Genomic DNA, 20,459 nt, shown 5'->3' with positions numbered 1-20,459 from the left:
AGGAATAGCATAAATAGGAAAACAGTGACAAAGGCAAACAATAACAATTTTAAGAAGTTTGTCTGTGCCCAAAATAGGCTTCTCACCAAACAGCACCAAATTAAAAGCCTAGTCTGGGCATCAAGTGGGCTCAGTGTTACAGGGTCAAAAAGCTAAAAGTATATAAAAGCATATGTGGAAAGACAAGTGAGCAACAGGTACTTTTCTAAAAGACTATCATCAGGGTGGTCAGGAAACCTACAGAGGGTAATGGAAATCTGTAGCAGGTTGTGTCTTAAAGATGCACAGCACGTGAAAGAAGTAACATAGCTTTCAAACAGTATATGAAAATCTCTTATGCTTAGAGACAAGTACAAGTTGCTGAAATCATGCTGGAACTGAAGTACAAAACAAGGTGGCAAACAGAATGATCTGAATTTAAACATAATTAATTATTTCCCCCCCACCATTTAGGTCATTAAAATGTTGATTATGTAAAGTTTCTGACATTTCTAACAAAAGAAGAAGAGTTAACATTTGTACTTCCATTGAGTCTAATGTGACTAATGACAGCGGGAAATATATGGAGGAAGGAGGTTGGATGCTTGCACTAAGCGAGATATTCTTTGCAACCTGCATTTGTAGCAGAGCAGCCTGATCTTTAACCTAGCCAGTACCCCCTGGAGTGCAGAGTGCTAATACTTCCATTCTGCCCTTCTTTCCGCAGAATCCAGCAGAATGCAAAAATTGAGGCCTTAATTAGGACAGCCTTTTAATGGGAAGGTAGTCAGAGGACACCTGCACCCAAGTGGAATCTACTGTACAAAAACCATTTAAAATCTCATGACCTTAGGAAAGCATAGATGTATCTTACAATTTAAAAAAAACAAAAAAACTAAAGAGTTAACTAAAAGGTTATTTAACTACTAAGATCCAAGTTTAGCACTGTTTCCTTGTTCTACCTGAAGAATTACTATTGATGTCATTACCTGGGGAAGATCAACACTCCTTAAATTCTGGGTGCATCTACATGAGATTTAATGCACAGTAAACTAATTCTGTGTTCTATCATGTCACAGAAAAAAATGTGCTAATGTGCAGTAGAATTAATCTACTGCGCATTGTGTCAGAGACCATGCGCCATTGCTACTGCACAATTATGTAATACAGGTTTCCCTCGCTTTATGATGTCCATGCGTTCCTGGAAAACAGCACATAACTCAAATTCACATAAAGGGAATCCACTTTACAATGTAACAAATAGGGATACGTTCCAAGACCTAGACTGTAGTGACCCATGCGCTGCTTCCAGGGCAGCTGCAGCTCCAGAACCATGGGCACCAGCTGCCCTGAGCAGTGGCTGTGGGTGCTGCTGCCAGGCAACTTCAGGGCTCACAGCTCTCTGGGTGTTGCGCTGACAGTGCCGGACCAGCCCAGGCCAGGCTGCAGGGGCTGGCGCTGCAGAGGAGCTGTGTGCAAGGCTGTCCCTGAGCTGGAGGCTTCACAGCGGTGCCAACCTCATGCCGCCCCTCACATGCGGCACTAGTGAGGGGGTGTGGGGAGCCCCCCCCACACCCCTGGACGAGCTGCCCAGGCGCTGATTGTCCCACCACCTGGCCCAGCCAGGTCCCCACTCACTGCAGCCCCTGCCCCTGCCTGTGCCCCACTCCCTCCCTCCCTCCCTCACTGTGGAGGCCTCGATCTTTAGCCCCCCCCAACCCTCTCCTCCACAGACTTACCTGCTGGGAAGGGGCGGGGTGCATGAGCCCAAAGTGCACCATACAAAGCAGCTGACTGCAGGCTTCCACCACACCAATCACATAAGAGTTAATTTACCTCATATATAACAAATTTTTGGTATAAAAAGGCTCATCGCATAAGAGTGAATTCACACGTACAGATCCTGCATAAAGCGAGGGGAACCTATACCTCATATTAAAAGTACTAAACTTAATGCGCAGTAGCAATGGCACATTAATGCATGTATAGACATATCCTTTTAGAGCTTAAAAGTAAACCAGGAACTTGAATCCTTATAGCTAAAAACAAACAAACAAACAAACAAACAACAAAAAAACCTGCACTATCTTCAGATTAATTTTCAAAATGCATCTGCCATTTCAAGCTACATGTTTAGTCTATAAGAAGAACTATTTAAACAAAAACAAATATACAAATCTGTTTATATGCAAGGCAAACCACATGTTAAAAAACAAACTGAGACTGCAGAACACAATAGTGAAAATGTCACATGATAAAATGGTACACATCAATTTTTTTTTCCATAAAAAAGGAAAGTATCTGTTTAGGTGAAACTCTGGAATGCAAGTAGCCAGTTTTTATATTTGCTCTCTAAACGGATCCAAAAACAAATCTGGGGAAAAGGTGTTCATGAATTGCTCTATTTATAAAATAATATTTAAAAAAAAACAAAAAACTTTACAGAAAACAGAACCCCACCAATAAATACTACACACGCAGATGCCTTAGCACCTCTATGTCATAGAGTATATACCTGCATGAATATTTAGCCAGATATTTGAATTTATAATGAAGCAGTCGACCACTTTTACAAAAAGGAGTTAGTAGCAAATTGAGACTCATTACAAAAACAGAGTTCTGTCCTGAATGCTAATACATGCTACTGATACTTTTAGAAAGTAGCATTTCCCAGGTTCCAGCTAAACAAGCATAATACATCTGCTACACTGAGATCTTAACAGGTCTTGATAAAACCTTATTGCTAAAATTTTTAAATTATCAGCCAGCTTTTGTAATGGAGGCACAAGCACAGCTTCCTGTCTAGCACAGTTTTTTCTGCTCTTATTCTAATGATACACATTCAATTACTACAGAAAAGAAAAGAATCAAATCAGAAACATCTGTAGTTTGCCATATAATTACTGGATCTTCCCCATGGAGACTGACCTTTGTAACACCGATACTAAGACCTGAAAGGCTAAATGACAGAGGATATTCACATGGTTTAAATGTATAACATGATTATAAGGAATTAAATAGGCACTGTTATTTTCCATCTTGGTTTATGTTAACGTAAGCTTGTACTTTATGATCTTATGTTTAATCTTTGTGCTCAGTATGTAGTAGCTGAATTTACTCACTATTAGTGGGATTCACAAACCACTAAAATGCAATGTTTTGATTATATAATAAAGTCGAATACTGTATTTGAGGTTATTATGCAGCCATTACTTTTACCTGTAATAGGAATCTTTTCTACCAAGCTTTCTTCCTTGCTCTCATCTTCACACCAGCTTGTGATTTCTGTATGTGAACACACAATAATGAAACATATTTCAAAGTCACAATGATCAGACTGGTTTGTTTTCTTTTAAGCCCTATTCCCTTTAATATTTCACTTTTGTTATCTCTTGTTTATTGATCTAAACTGTCCATTACAGTTCTTAAAAGAGGAGCCTACTGTGAACTTTAGTCATATATGATGTTACTGTGTCTCTGTGCAGCTCCAGAGAAACCAGTGACCTAACCAAATATCTTAAATTATTTAAGTCCCAATGAGATTTAACAAACAAAAAATACAAACAAATTGTGACTCTATATCTTGTTTAATAGTTTGACAGCAATATTATAGATCATACCAAGCCTGAAAAATTAATTAGTTTAAATCAAAGTATTTATCTCCCTTGGGGATAAAAGTAGCATGAATTTAGGAGACCTAAATCAGTTTGTTTACAGTTACAGTTATCTACTGTGTATAGAGCATGCATCCTAATTGCCTGTCCCTTCTTAGACTTTGATATAAGAAATGTTCTGAAAGCATACTGAGAAAGTTACCATCTTCTAGTCATGGAAATGGGATAACTTCTGGTACTTATTTTACATAACAAAATTAACCTGATTTTCCCTAAACGTATCTTTTTAATTTTGCAAATACAATGCATGACCTCTTTGGTATGAATTTTTTACTTTCAAAAATAAAAAACAAAAGTGTATTTTACCCATGTATATAAAGAATACTTAATTTTTACAGGGCATGTGTGCTTTACAGATGATAGGTAAATATTTTCTTTATATACATATTTATTTATATTTATGATGGCTATTAAGTGTATGCAAGTGGAGGAGTAAACACGCACACACTGAATAGTCACCATTGTGCTTCCATTTCCAATTTACATTTAAAACAGAAAAACCCCCCAGAAACCTAATCATTATAAGAAACGTACATTTTTTAAAAATGAACAGCAAAAATCATTAGTCCTAGTGGATGTTTGAGAAGGTTCTATTGCTCATAAAAAAATTTAAAATATATGTTTTAAACCAGAGTTGCATACATGGCTTCCTACAGACTTCCATACTACATTTTATAAAATATAACTGGAGACAGAAAATAACAATAACTATGAATGCATTTTTTCTTGTGGACAGACCTTTTAACATTAGTTACCTTGCTCCCTTGTACCAGTGTTGTCAAGCCACAGAGCATGTTTTGCTTGCTTTATTTCGCCATTGTCATTCTGAACTGATGGCAAGCTGTAAGATGATTCATTACTATGAATAGATGACCTATCTTCACACTCTTCTGGAAAGATCTCTCTCAATAACGGTGTAGCCTACAGCATTAAAAAATACAAATAAAAATCACTGCAGCCCTATTATCTTTAGTCTCAGAGCAAGAATATTTTCACCAAAGACTGAGTTAATTTTAACTTAACAATGTAATCTTTTCCCAGGATACTGGCTGCTAGATACCGAATTACCTCCAAATAAAATTAGTTAGCTTACTTCATAGTTTAACTAAATTGTGAATGAGAACTTACAAGGATTTTTTAGCAATACATTTTCCAGAAATCATCTGTATTTCTTACTTCTGAGTTATCTATTAGAAAGAAAATGCAATATGATATCTTATATGCTATCAATAAACAAAATGGCTTTTAAAGCATTTCCCCACCTTCAGTTTGGATGGCAAGGCCATTCACAGGATGAGTTAACTTGAACGATTAAGAATGATTACTGATTAAAATCATGCAGAACTCAGAGTACTTGGAATTGAACAGCCTTACCCAAAAGCCCACTGAAATTAACAGGATTCTTCCCACTAATTTCAACTGGGTTTTGGACCAGGCTCAAATATATAGCTCTAATAGCCTAATTCATGGGTCAGTAACCTACAAACCTTTGCAGCGCATCAAATCCAAGCTGCAAAATTACAAGATTCAGCCTGCGGTGGCATGGGGAATCAGCAGCACACAGCTCAGCCTGGCACATCCCTCTTCTCCACACTGGGAGGTGCTGCAGACCCCCTCTGCAGCACCCCCTTCTGCAGCCCTTCTTGCTCTCTCCCTCACACTAACCCTCCACCACCCACAAGCATAGCCGGAGCTGCTTACCATTGCCAGTGGGGGCAGGAGTCTGGGTTGCAAGCCACTGGCCCCCTACTCTAAAAGACTGCTGTCTCCTGGTCTAATTATTCAATAAATGAAGCAACCTTGGAGGGCATGGAATAGTGTCTCAGGGAAATAATCATATGATTATGTTATATATTTACTTGAAAGAATGCAATGGCTCCCACTGGAGGCACACAGGGCTCATAGGTAAATATTATTCACATCCTTTTTTTTTATTCCCTTATTATCCAAGACTAGAATGGTAGTTTTTGAGTTTTACAGGAAATCGCTTTCACTGATTTTTTTTAATTAACCTCATCTACAGGAATCCTATACATAAAACCAATCAAAACAAGCCAACACACACACAGACACACAAAATAAGTTAACCCTTTCTTTAAACATTAAAATATGCATTATAGTCTGGGCTGTGAAATATTTTTATTGTTGAAAAGATAGACTCGTTCCCAATTGGAAGTTCATCCCTTGTGTCAGAAGCAATTCATCAGATATAATACATGAGTGCTACTTGCAATCACTTTACACTACTACAAGCAGGCATATAACATCACCCACATGTGAAAGTAATAAATGAAGATTAAACACTGTGTTTACAGTTAGGAATCAAGATAAAATGGGATGAGTTCCCATCAGGTATATTCCAATGAGACCTCTGAGGGCACCAAGGGCTGAAACTTGGACCACCAAGAAACAGCCTGACAATTGTTGAGGGCCACAAGGGTAGCCCTGCCCCTTGACAGATGTCCCGTCCCCTGGTTACCATCTTGGGACTGGAAGTCCCACCCCCTAACCCCTGACCTCTGGCACCAGAAGTCCCTCCCCTTGCCTCTCAAAGTACTCCTTTTGGGAGGGGAGGGTTGCCATCTTGGAATCAGAAAAAAAAACAAATCATATACAGTAAAAGCTGAGTTATCCAGCACCTTACAAGCCAGCATGCTCTGTTAACTGGCACGCCAGCTTGTAAGGGCTTGTAAGGGAAAAGTGAAACTGGAAGTGCCCACTGTGGCACTTCCTGTTTTGCAGACCTCCTACGGCCTAGGGGAAAGCAGCCTGCGCTACCAAGCCCCCACGGCCCGGGGCATAGCAGCCTGCGTGGGTCCCCCCTCCCTGTCCCTTGGGGCCCATGGAGCCTGCAGGAGGGGCGGTCACGCAGTGGGAGGGGCGGTCCGAACAGGCAAAGACACCTGTTCGGGCCACTCAGTTAACCCGCATATTTTGTTATCTGGCACCCTCCATTCCCCGTGGGTGCCGAATACCAAAGCCTTTACTGTAGTATAAGTCAAATACCTACTATAACATATTTTAATTTTATTACAAAAAATATTTTGTTGTGATTTGTTTGCATAGTGTATATAGAGATGATTCCATCATAACTCAAAAATGTGGGGTGTGGTTGGGGATTGGTGTGTGTGTGTGTGGGGGGGGGCATAGGGTGTATATGAGGGGGTTGTGGAAGCAGGGTGTGGGTGCATGGGGTTGTGGGGTGTCAGGGAGGGTGGGGGGAAGTGTGGGAACTCCCCCATGGACCCTGCCACCAGCAGAAGCAGTAGCAGGTGACATCAGCAGCGGCAGGTGGCAGGTGCTCAGGGCCCTTGCAAACACTACCGCCCAATGGCACATGGCTCCAGCCAGCATTGCACATGGTGGCAAGGCACACAGCCAGGCCAGCCTACCTCTATTCCACAGCTCTCATGTGCAGCTCTCAGTGCTCCTGCGCTACCGGGGGAAGTCCTGTGCAATGGTGCCGAGTTCTTTCCCACTCCCTGCCACAGAGGTCCCAGGACACTTCCAGAAGTGGAAGGAAGTCCCCGCCGCCCCCTCCCCCCCCCACTTACCGGCAGAGTCCTGGGATCTGGGGTGGGGAAGGCAGCCGGCTCTATCACGTGGGCTTTCCCCAGTGGTGCATGAGTGCCAGGAGCTGCATGTGTGCCACGGGGAGCTGTGCACAATAGAAGTGGCTTTGTCTGGCTGCACTAATTGCCACCAAAAGCAGCACTGGCTAGAGCTGTAAGTGCCACTACCGCTGGGGGCTGTGCACCATGGGGGGTGGGGGAGTGTGTGTGGGGGGTCCAAACACCCCTCTACACTCCCTCACACCCACACCCTGCCCACCCGAACTCCATGCTCCTGCTGCCCACCCGGGTGCAGGCTCTGCACTACCACCAACCCCACCCCATGCTCCCGCTCAGGTGCAGATCCCTCTTCCCCCGCGCCCACCGCTTTCCTACCTGCTGTCCAGAGTGAACACTGCAGCAGAGAGATGAGGAGCAGCCACTGGATGCTGAGGAAGCCAAGCAGGTCTCCTGGCAGCAGCAGCCCCACCCAGAAGCTGGGCTGGGCCCTTCCACGCAGGAGGGTGGAAATCATATGCATGGGCTGGGCGGGATACAATTAGTTGGTAGGCACCCACAGGCTGGATGAAATTGCCTGGCAGTCTGGATCCAGCCCATGGACCATATTTTGCCCATCCCTTATCTAAACTCTACATAAGACCACCATCAACCCTGATACAACACAGACCTAACACCCTAACCTGCCACACAAACCAGGGGAACCACAGCAGCCAATATCCTTCTATAAAATGCTGTCAATATACACTCAAGAGGTCCCAGGTAGAGAGCTACACCCCACCACTACAATCTATACCGATCTGACCATGGGATAAAATTCCTTCCTGACCCCAAATATGGAGATCAGTCTGACCCTGAGCAAAGGGGCAAGACCAGGGGTGGGCAATTATTTTGCTGTAGGACTGCTTAATGACTTTCGGTGAGCTGTTGAGGGCTGCAAGGGTAGTCCTGCCCCTTGAGAGGTGCCCTACCAACTGATTGCCATCTTGGGACTGAAAATCCTACCCCCTGCCCCCTGACCTTTGCTACCAGAAGTCCCTCCCCTTGCCCCCAAAAGTGCTCCTTTTGGGAGTGGGGTGGGGGGGAGCTTGCCATCTTGGAACCGGATAAAAAAACAAATTGTATACTAAAAACCAAGCATCTACAATAACTACTATAACATGTACTACATTTTAATTTTATTTAAAAAAATATTTTTGTCCCAGCAGCAGCATTGGCATACCTATCAAAATTCCCAGCCTTAGCTGTAACCAACACCCAATGCCTCTGGGAAAGCTTAAAAACACCCTGACACATATAGTAGAAAAAAACTGGGGGTGGAGGGAGGCACCCAGCAAAGTCTAGAAGCACAGGAAATGCCCATGGAAATGCCCATGGTAGAAAATAGATATAGCTACACCTAGATTATCCTGGCCAGTGGATGTCCAACCTCTTCCTGAACATCTCCAGTGATAGAGATTCCACAGCTTTCCTAGCTAGTGCATTGCACTGCCTCACTGTTCTAACAGTGAATACATTTTTCTGGATATCTAATCTAAACCTACTTTGCTACAACTTCAAGCCATTGGTCTGCATCCTCCTCTCTGCAGTAGCTCTTCAAGTAACTGAAGACCACTATCATATCCCCTCTGAAGCACCTTTTCTGCAAGCTAAACATACCTAGCTCCTTCAGCCTCTCTTTGTATGAATTGCTTTCCAAGTTCTTTATCATCTTTGTCACTTGCCCCTTGACACTTTCTAACTTCAACATCCTTTTTAAAACATGGAACCCAAAACTGTACGCAATACTCTAGATGAAGCCTAACCAGCCCTATTGCCTCCTGTATCTTGCACCTAATGCTTCTATCCCAAAACTGCACTCACCTTTTGTGCAGGTGCATCACACTGCAGACTCATACCGAGTCTGTCATCTACCAAGACTCCCGAGTTCTCTTCCACAGTGCTGCCATCCAGCCAGGTGTCACCCATTTTATATTTGTGTTTTTGATAACTCTGTCTGAAGTGTAGCACTTTGCATTTGTCTGCATTAAACTCAATTCCATTAGCTCTACCCCAACTTTCCAATCTGTTGAGATGTTTCTGGATTGGGATTACATCCTTCTGTATTTGCAGTCCTTCCCAGTTTCATGTTGTCTGCAAACCTGCAGACCCCCAGGGTTCTGTGGACCACAGGTTAAAAAACACTGATCTAAATCATTAATAAATACTTTGAACAGCACCAAATCCAGAACAGACCCCTGTGGAACTTCATTCAAAACCTCCTGCCACTCTGACATGGACCCATTAATTATTATTCTTTGCTTGTGGTTATTGAGCCAGTTATCTGTCTACCTTGTAGTAGTTCTATCTAGCCCACATTTCTCAAAAATGTTTAGGAGAGGGTCATGTAGGACCTTGTCAAAAGCCTTGCTGAAGTCAAGATACAATATATCCACAGCATTCCCTCCTTCATCCACCCAGGTATTTATTTTGTCAAAGAAGGAGATCAGGTTTGTTTGACACTATTTTTCATATGGCCCTAAACCATAATGTGGGTTTTGGTTTTTTTTGTTTCACCAAGAGCACAGCCAAGCGTGAAGATTTTTGTCAGAAATATATATACATGTCTTTACATTAACTGAGTCTATAGCTCTTTCAGACAAGATGATCTCAGCCCAGCAATACAGCAGCCCCCAAGAGAGAGGAAGATCAGGTCTCCTTCAGGCAGATGGTAATGAAAAAGGGGAGACACCCAAGAAAGGAAGGAAAAAGATGTCCAATAAGAACCACGGTAGCCTCAGAAAAGCAAAGGAAAAATAGGCCTGAAGAGCAAGTTAAGTGGAGGAAATCATAAGTGTTAAGGGACAGGAGGAGGAGGAGATGACAAAAATGCCAAAATAGAAGGTTGTCATCTGCCGGATAGAATGGCTTGGCAGACCGCATCCAACCCTCAGGCCACATTTTGCCCACCCCTGCTTTAAGGGGTAATTAACTGGTTAATCACATCTTAAGTGTAACGTGCTGGGATGTCAGAGACCTGAGGAAGGGTACAGTGGTATTCAAAAGTTGTCTGGGTCCCTCCCTCCCAACTGTACAGTTGGTCCAATAAAAGATATTACCCACAAAATCCTTGCTTCTAGTAAATTGTTTGTGTCCATCCTCCTGAATAAGCTGCTCACTGTCACACATCAGATCAGTGGCAGGTAAAGGAATAGAATCCAGGTCTCCTGATTCCCAGACCAGTGCCCTGTCCACTGCATGATAGTGTCTCCCCTTAGGGAAAAGAGATTATTTTCATCCTGGGTATATTTCTTTGCTGCCTTTGAATTATGCATTTCTAGCAAGACTCCTTTGAATGAACCCACAGTGAAATATCTGCCTTTGTACATCACAGAAAAGATATCTTTCACAAAGGGTTAATCACACTCAGATTTTAAGTCAGGCTTTTTCCTTGACAGTCAGTAGCTCATAAAGAAAGAAAGAAAAACCTATTATAACAAATAACTTACAAACCTTGTTTCCCGCACCTCTCATTTTTTATTACAACCTAAAAAGAAATCAGTTTTCTTGTGTTTTGTGGGGTTTAAAAAAGTTGAAATAAAATAATGTCTGAAATCACAGGATGTAATATTTTAGTAAGTTAAATCTTTATTTTCAATTGTAGGTAAGGTAATTGCATATATAAAAGAGAGAGATAAAGGATCTGGTTTTCTGATTTTCTCTGCATTTGGGTTGAGCAACAGATCCAGTTAAGAAATGTATCTTTGAATTGGTCAAAAATGTATTTACAGCAATTGTTCAACTACACTTGTGGAGTGGATTATAGCAACAGGGAACTTATTTCAATGAAGCTAAAACACTTGTGATAACAATGTGGAGAATTTGAATAAAGATAGTAAAGAAAAAGGCTTTATTTTCTGAGCTTCATAGCATAGGCATCTTATTGCTCAACACATTCACTGCAGTATATTTGCTGTTATGTTGTACTGTTGGTCATACATGCCTGCATTTCGTGTTTGTATTCTATTTAACAATCAGGATAAATTCCCTTGAGTGTTTATCCGCAAGATAAATTTACCTCAGAACGCTTTTATTTACAAAGGATCTGCACTGGACAAAAGGCTACAGGAATAACCTATGTGTATGGGCATAAAATAAAAAGATATCCAATTAATTAAATACAGTGCGTGTTAAAATTAGTTGGATGGCAGCAAATATATGAACAACCTGCTGTTAAATCTTAGAATTAGAACACATTTTGAGCAATTGTTTTTAGCCTCCGTCCAGAAATGCATTAGATTTTTGAAGTACAAACAAAAAATGAGTGACTTCCATCAATTACTACCCTCTGGGTCCGACCCCGGAGCCAATTTTCCAGCCAGTGGATCGTGGAGGACCCAAGGCGACAATTGGCCAGTTTCTCCAAGAGGCGATCATGGGACACCAGATCGAAGGCTTTTTTGAAGTCAAGATATATGACATCAATCTCTTCTCCCTTGTCCAGGTGATAGGTCACCTGGTCGTAGAAGGTGACCTATCAGTCCAGGTGATAGGTCACCTGGTCGTGCAAGGTGACCTATCCCCTGGACGATGGAGAAGGTGAAAAGAAGAGAGATTCTCTTCTTTTCTTCTCTCTGTCCAAAGCCTCTGTGCAAAGCCCATTTACCCTGAATTTGTGGCAGAAGAAGTCAAAAGCAATATCTGGCCCATGAAACTGCCAACTCTCTTTACACAGTTATTTTTTAACCTTGTAACCTACATGATGCCATAGTGTGTAACGTTATCCACATATATTTAGTATGCCAGGCACTAGAAGGCTGGTTTAACCAAGAAAAAAAGTTATAAATCATGACAAAAAACTATTAATCTAGGAAAAAATGATGGATAGGGAACAAGAAGATACAAGGGCTTGTGATTAATGTTGCCATGTATCACTACCGCACATTTGTTTAAATATGTGGATGGGGGAAAGGAAATACTAATACTCTACTTAAAATACTGAAAAACTTACCTTTCTTCTTGTGAGATCACACACACACACGCATGCATGCATACAAATTTTGAAATACATAAAAACTATATTGAATAAATTGTGTACAGATGTTCATTTCTACTGGCAAAGCAGTGCAGGGCAAGGTGGGGGCATTTTGCCATGGTGTTTAGGCTCCCAAGCCTTGCTGCCATGGTACAGCAGCCTGCCTTACCCACTCTGCTCTAGGTCAGCTGGGCAGCACAGGCAGCAAGGGGAAGCTAGAGGAGTCAGGGGCCAGGAGCTGAGCTTGGGAAAGCATCTACATGCCCAGTTCTCAGTCCTCCAACTACCACTTGCTCCCACAACTGCACCACTCAGCTGAGAGGCCAGGGCAGAAATTTAAAAGCCAGATGGGCTGGAAACCAGGCATGCAGAGGCATTCCCCAACCTGGCTCCTGGCTCTCCTGCTGGTGCCTTGCAGCTGGGCATCTGGAAGTGGGGTCTCCAAGCCTCCCTCCCAGCTGCATGCTTTTAAATCGCCACCCTACCACTCAGCTGGGTAGTGGGGGAGACAAAGGGAAGCCAGAGGGGAAGTGGGCTGGGGAGACTTCCTTGGAGCCCCACTCCCAACTGTGGGCTTAAGTCATCATGCCACTGCTCAGATGGCAGCAAGAGAAAGCCAGAAGGAGCTGTCAAAGCCCCCTGCCTCTTCCTAAAACTGGGGACTGCCCAGTTTGGGGAAAAGGAAGGGAGCAGTGGCTGCTGTTCTCCTTACCTCCCAGTCTAGAGGACTGGAAGAGTAGCTACTCCTCACTAGGGGGTGCACCAATAAAGATTTTGAGGGCCAATACTGATAGCCAATTTTTAAGGAGGCATATCAGCTGATACTGATCTGATTTCTCATACAGCTGCATGCAGCTGGTAAGTCTGTCGTGGTGCATGGGAAGGGGGAAGGAAGGGGCGTGGGGGGGGGGGGGGGGGAGGGTCGTGTTGGGGGCAGGGTGCAGATCAACTCCCCCCACGGTGAGCAAAGGATTGGGATAGGGGCAGAGGCAGACATTACCCAGCTGGGGCGGGGCGGGGTGCAGGATGAAGCCATGGTTCATCCGGGGGATGCAGGGGACGGTGGCTCCTGCTACTGCACACTCCCCAGGAGGGCACAGGGGAGAGGGTACCCCCGGATCTGCACGGGGTGCGGCAGACGTGCTCCAGCTGCAGGCTGGAGCCAGGACTGTGCTGAGTTTTTCTCGTCAGGGGCTGGGCTCGGGGTGGGTGGCAACGGTGCTGGGGCGGGGGGCTACAGTGAAATTTGGTATGGCTGCGGCCCACCCCCTAAAGGTCCCTTCCCAGCGCTGCCACTGCCTGCCCCGAGCCCAGCGTGCAGCTGCAGCCCACCTGCCCCACACAAATCTGGGGGCACAGGCCCCGCCGTTGTACCCTCCCAGGCTGCATGCAGCGGCGAGAGCTGCCCACCACTCACACCCCCGAGACGAACTGCGGCTCCATCCAGCACCTTGCCCTGCCCCGGCTGGGCAGCATCTGCCCCTGCCCCACTTCCTCCCTCACCACAGAGGGTGTTGATCTGCCCCCCCATGCCCCTTCCCTCCTCTTCCACCACAACCAATTTACCAGCTGCACACAGCTCTTCAAGCTGCTGGGGTGTGCTCTTGCTGCCTGCATGCTACGCTGCGGCTGTGCACACGCATGGGCATTTATCAGCGATCAGACTGATTTCTGATATGGCCAATTTTCTTTATATTGATGCCGATCCGATATTGGACTGATGTATCAGTGTATCTCTACTCCTTACACCTTCTTCAAAACCAGGGTAATCAGTCTCAGAAAAGCAGGGAGCTTTTCCCTGGCTTCCTGCTGGTCTGCAGAAAGAACTTAGCCAGAGAAAGTCTAACTGGAGAAACCTCTCCTGGGAGTGTTTTAACTCCAGTTGTTTCTGGGTTATTTTTCTCACAGACTGGTCATTTTTGATCCTGGACAAAAAGCCTGAACAGTTGTACACTTTTGGCTTCTACCAAAAGAACAGCAACTCACCCAATAAAAACTAAACATCCATACCTAGCCTAAAACACAGGTCCTGTGAAAACAATGGTACCTCCATGGTCTATGATATCTCCCTCCTGAGCCCAGGATGGCTGCCAGGAAACAAATACTATCCACTCACTCCTAATCTGTGCACACCAAAGCCTAGCAACAATCAAGCACTGTAGCCAGCTTACTGTGGCCCTGAGTACACAAGAACACTGAGTGTATCAAAGCACAGAGAATCAATCTTCAATCAAATGCATAAGGTCCCAGGCCGTTGAAAGTCTACAGCACAGTCTTCCATAACATACTCTATATGACATTAAGCATGGAGATTTTTTCAGAAGCTGAAGTTACTGCAAAATATGCCACTCATGAAGTAGCTTATCATGCTAATAGCACAAAACAATAGTGTTTCATACCTCAATTGGCAGCCAGCAAATTTCTAGATAGATTTCAGGTCATTTTAAAACTTTAAGACCTGTTTATCACATACAATGCCAATCTCTCTATACAATACTATGATAGCTGGAGCTCTCCCAGATCTTGTCTAAATAGTTTTTGTACTGCTTTAGCTAGAATGAGATCATTTAAGTATTGCAGCTCCACTAGTACGGACAAAGTTATATTGGTTTAAAGATGCTTATATACCAGCATAGCTTATTCCCAAAAGTGTAAGTATGTTTCTAAATAGCCATCAACATGGGAAAAGAAAAGAGTCAGAAAAAGGTTAAGCTTTCAAAGCAGTGATTAATGATTACAAGAATCACAATACCAGAGGAACTGGATGAACAGGACATACCTTGGGAAACCCAGGAGAGGATTACTGCTTCCATGTCCCAGGAGCCCAAGCCAGGCAATCTTTACTTATTACCCAAGAGTCACAAGCCGGCCAGCTCAGGACACCCCATTGTCTCTGGTAGTGGCACTGTCATGGTGGGAGTTTCTGACTATGTAGACTCCATCCTATTCCCATATGCCAGGGGTTTTTAACCTTTTTTTAAGGAGTGTACCCCTTCTGGGTACACTTCTGGTGGAGCGGCGGGGTAGGGGGCTAGTACACGTCAGTGTTGCGCGGTGATGGATGGCAGCGGCTGCCACTGCGTGCAAACTCCTCCCCCTCCACTGCATCTGGCCGACTGGGCGGCACCTGTGCGGCCCATAGAGGGGAGCTGCTGCTCTCGCCCCCCGGCTTCTGGGAGGCAATGACACAGGATGGTGGGTGGCAACACTCCATCCCCGCCTGCCCACGTGTACCCCCGAGCCCCTTTCCAAGTACCCCCAGTTGACAACCCCTGCCATATACCACTGGAGATGCCAGCTATTTGAAAGACACCACAGATTTTTTTAAAGAAACTGGCCTCCACTAACAAGCTACTAGTTAATGCCATATTGGCTACCATGGATGTCATGTCTCCGGAGACCGCCATCCCCCCATGAAGACAGATTACAAGCCATAAAGATCACTATCTCCAACAAGAAAATTACTTCAGTTTCCATTATACTCTCCAATTTTGTCCACACCCACCCACCCTATTTCAGGTCTGGAGACTCCCTATAAGTACAAACGAATGGCACTGCCATGGGCACCATACGCCCCCCCAGAAAACCAGCATATTTATAACAGACCTTGAAGTTTGATCCCTCCACAGTTGCACTCTCATCTCCATGATCTAGCTAAGGTACATTGATGACACTTTCATTGTATGGACACATGGAAAGGAATCTCTAGAGAAATTTCACTAAGACTTTAACAACTTCCACCCCTCCACCAAACTAACTCTGGAACTCTCCATGCAGCAGATTTATTTCCTAGATACTACAGTGATGGTTTGAAATGGCTACATTGCCACCAAGTACTGGAAACCAACTGGCCACTACAGCTACCTTCATACCACCACCTTTCATCCTGAGCACACAACAAAGAAGGAGCTGGCCGAAGTAATTACGGGACCCCTGGTGAATCTCTTCCAAAACTCATGGTGCTCTGGGGAGGTCTTCAAGGACTGGAAAAGGGCCAATGTTGTGCCCATCTTCAAGAAGGGGAGGAGGGAGGACCCAGGTAACTATAGACCAATTAGCCTAGCTTTTACCCCAGGGAAAATCCTGGAAAAATTCGTTAAGGAGTCTATGTGCAATAGACTTGCAGAAGGTAGGATTCTGGATGACAGCCAGCATGGCTTCATTGCAGGCAGGTCTTGTCTCACTAACCGCATCTCCTTTTACGTTCAGGTGACTCGCCACCCGGATAAGAGCGAGGAGGTTGACATTATATACCTCAGCTTCCAAAAAGCTTTCGATCTGGTATCCCATGATGTTCTTGAGAGAAAACTGGAAGACTGTGGGCTTAACTGCAAGACAGTCAGGTGAGTAGGCAGCTGGCTGTGGAGTAGGACCCAGAGAGTTCTAATGAACAGATCTGTGTCATCTTGGCAAGAAGTGCCCAGTGGTGTCTCGCAGGGGTCAGTGCTTCGTCCAGTATTATTCAAAATTTTCATCAACAATTTGAATGTGGGGGTGAAGAGCTCACTGGCCAAGTTTGCAGACGACACCAAGTTATGGGGGAATGTGGTCATGCTTGAAGATAGGCTGCAAATCCAGGAGGTCCCTCGCCATTTGTGGAGGATATGTTCCGGAGATCCCCATGAATGGCGAAATCCACGAATACTGAAGCGGCTCCCCATCAGACCCCACAGCTGCCCACTGCTCCCTCGCCCCATTGTTCGCTGAGCTCCCCCACAACACCTGGAGACTGACCCCTTCCCCCCAAGTGCTGCCGTGGCTGCTTTCGGGGGAGAAGATGCTGCCACTGCCGCCGCCTCCCTCCATGTCCCCAGCGCTTGCTCTCCGCCCACCTCCCGGCTCTACCCTCCCCTGCAAATATTTGAACCTGCGAAACTGGAGTTCACGAATAGCGAGGGTTTTCTGTACAGGCGAACCTAGACAGGCTTGCAAGGTGGGCAGACCGGAACCAGGTGAAGTTCAACTTTGAGAAATGTAAAAGTGCTCCATTGGGGGATGAACAATCCTCTGCATGCCTATAGGCTTGGCAACGCCAACCTTACCAGCACTACGAATGAAAGGGATCTAAAGGTAATAGCAGACCACAGTATGAACGTGAGCCGGCAGTGCAATGCTGTAGCCAGCAGGGCTAACAATACCCTGGCATGCATCAATCAATACATCTCCAGCAAAACCAAAGAAGTTATTCTCCCACTCTACCTGGCACTGGTGAGACCGCAGCTGGAGTACTGCGTCCAGTTCTGGGCGCCGCACTTCAACAAGAACGTGGTAAAGCTTGAGAGTCCAGAGAAGAGCCACCTGTATGATCAGAGACTTGCGTGGCAAGCCACACAAGAAAAGGCTGAGAGAACTGGGACTCTTCAGCTGGAAAAAAAAGAAGGCTGAGAGGGGACTTGGTAGCAGCTTACCGCTACATCAGAGGCACATATCAAGGGCTCAGTGAACAACTGTTCACCAGGGCACCTTTGGGGAAAACTAGGAGTAATGGTCACAGACTCCTGGAAGATCGTTTCAGGCTCAACATAGGTAAAAACGACTTCACAACTAGGGTGTCCAGACAGTAGAATAAGCTCCCTCCAGAGGTGGTGCAATCGCCTACCCTGGAAATCTTCAAGAGGAGACTGGATGGTCACCTTGCTGGGGTCATCTGACCCCAGTTGTCTTTCCTGCTTGGTGCAGGTGGCTGGACCCAATGATCTTTGGAGGTCCCTTCCAGCCTTACAATCTATGAACCTATTAACTAAATCCATCATCTACAGCCAACAGGGACTCTGTGTACTGTCCCATTATCTGGATTAGTTTTTGTGACTGTTTCTTTGGGTTTACCACTCGTTTCCTCGTTTCTCCCAGGACTGCCCCATCTCCTTCTCCACTCTCTCTCCCCCCACACTTCCTTTGTCTTTTGTCTTTCTCTCTTTCTTATACTCTACTTTCTGCACATCCTTTCACAGCATCCAATGAAGTGAGCTTCAGCTCACAAAGCTTGTGCTGGGGGTGGGAGTGCAGGGAGTGCGTGTATTCACATACATGTACACTCACCCACCCCCTACTCTGGTTAGTCTATAAGATGCAAGTCTGCCCTGCCTTCTATAAGTATCATGACAGGGAGTAATACTAGTTGCTTCAGGCTATATTTAATTTAGCTAAAAACTTTTCATAAATAAAATTGTTTTTTCTTATTTTCTACTTCTCTCTCAAACACCAGGCTATACCACAGTCACTCTCAAATGGGACTCCATGCAATCCTTTTAAGGGTGAAGCAGGGTGCGACATGGAAAGTGCATCCTCCCCCTGGGTGCAAGAAGGTAAGCTGGGTAATATGTTCATTAGTTTTTTAAATGGTATGTCGCTAAATTCAGAAGTTATGGAAGTGTGCCTTGCAGCTAAAAAAAGTTGAGAACTACTATTGTAGAAGCAGACCCAAGGCACACACACAAACACACACACACACACACACACACACACACACACACAGCCTGATTTACCAATAAGGATAACACCTGAATGATCATGACTGCTCACCTGGCCACCTGGTGAATTTCTTTCTGAAATCAGCAAAATTCCAAACATTTCTTTTACTTCTTCTGTGAGCAAAACATTGTGTTTTTTCAGGAATAAAATGTGTTTGCTTAAGCGCTCCCATAACATGGCAAAATCTAGTGACTGATCAGACCTAGAAAATAAGTACAAATGCAAGTAAAATGACAGACAGTGAGTAAATAAAATGTAAAAACAGCCATCTCCCATACTATTCGTATCTTTTCATTTAGCTCTCCATGGTCAATGAACTAGCATTAACTACTAAAAGCTTCACTTGTAATCAGGGCCATCCCGGGGGGTGGGACTGCGGACAAACAGGGGAGACCGCCACACAGACAGTGTCATATAGGCCCTGCTTGGGGCTGCTGCTGGCTCCATGGTCCAGCCACTCACCAGCCCTGACCCCACAAGGCCCCACATGGGCTGATATGCCCCATGTCCCGCACACCCCTAAGAACGGCTCTGCTTGTATTATCCTCTTTGAAAGCACAAAAGAACATTTCTGTCTATATATTTTGTCCCTTTTTACTTGGCAATTTTTTCTCCTTTTGCAGCAAAATAGGATAAAATAAATCTAACTCCTTCTTATGGGCACTCACATGACTGCTAATTAATGACTTTGCTGCCAATCTAGATGCATTTAATAATGTATTATATGGAATCATCAGAAATGACTAAAACTGTCAATGTACATGAAGAATGTGGATTCTATGAGGCTTTACACTGGCTTTAAGTTTGTTCATTTACTTGGCAATTTGCAAAACTCAGAATTTCCTAAAGGGTCTTCCAGTCATCACTGCAATTTAGGCACTTAGGAAGCCATGTATAACTAATCATTGTATAATATGCGTTATTCATACTGTATTTACTGTAAAAATGAAGAATTCAAAAAACAGTAACATAGCTGTAGACACCAGCCCAGCAAACACTTACATAGGTGCAACACTTTTTTCATTTCAGTGGTCCCAATGACTTAAATATGGAGATGGGCAGAAAAAAATTCTTCTCTTGAGAAAATTTGAGATTTTGAAAATATTTCCATCCCAAATCAGGAAAGAAGCTTCTTTCATAGATTTCATAGACATTAGGGCTGGAAGGGACCTCGGAAGATCATCGAGTCCAGCCCCCTGCCCAAAGGGCAGGAAGTCAGCTGGGGTCATAGGATTCCAGCAAGATAAGCATCCAGTTTGCTCTTGAAGGTGTTCAATGAAGGCACTTGAACCACCTCCGGTGGCAGGCTGTTCCAGACCTTGGGGGCTCGGACAGTAAAGAAATTCTTCCTTATGTCCAGCCTGAAATGGTCTTGTAGTAGTTTGTGACCATTCAACCTCGTCATCCCTTGGGGCGCTCTGGTGAACAAACGTTCCCCCAGATATTGGTGGTCACCCCTGACAAACTTGTAGGTGGCCATCAGATCACCTGAGCCTGTGCTTTTCCAGGCTAAAGAGTCCCAGGGCTCTCAGCCTGTCATCGTAGGGTCTGCTTCCCTGACCTCTGATCATGCGCATGGCTCTTCTCTAGACTCTCTCAAGCTTTTCCACATCCTTTTTGAATTGTGGAGCCCAAAACTGGATGCAGTACTCCAGCTGCGGCCTCACTAAGGCCGAGTACAAGGGGAGAATGACATCCCGGGATTTGCTTGAGAAGCATCTATGGATGCAAGCCAGTGTTTTGGTCGCTTTA

General features: G+C 44.6%; 1 protein-coding gene across 8 annotated transcripts in view; it reads right to left on the bottom strand.

The window, feature by feature from the left end:
* The window catches only part of KIZ (kizuna centrosomal protein), a 110,840-nt gene that overhangs the window by 27,724 nt on the left and 62,657 nt on the right, over nt 1-20,459 (bottom strand). For all 8 annotated transcript variants that reach the window (XM_025201971.1, XM_025201980.1, XM_025201979.1 and 5 more), the window contains 3 exons: nt 18,759-18,909; nt 4,409-4,574; nt 3,199-3,264 (listed from right to left, as the gene is read on the bottom strand). In XM_025201971.1, coding sequence (XP_025057756.1) covers nt 3,199-3,264; nt 4,409-4,574; nt 18,759-18,909 — 383 coding nt within the window. The remainder of the gene's footprint in view (nt 1-3,198; nt 3,265-4,408; nt 4,575-18,758; nt 18,910-20,459) is intronic.

The sequence above is a fragment of the Alligator sinensis genome, unplaced genomic scaffold, assembly GCF_000455745.1.
Source record: "Alligator sinensis unplaced genomic scaffold, ASM45574v1 scaffold140_1, whole genome shotgun sequence".
Lineage (NCBI taxonomy): Eukaryota > Metazoa > Chordata > Crocodylia > Alligatoridae > Alligator > Alligator sinensis.
This window is presented reverse-complemented; position numbering and strand designations above follow the sequence as displayed.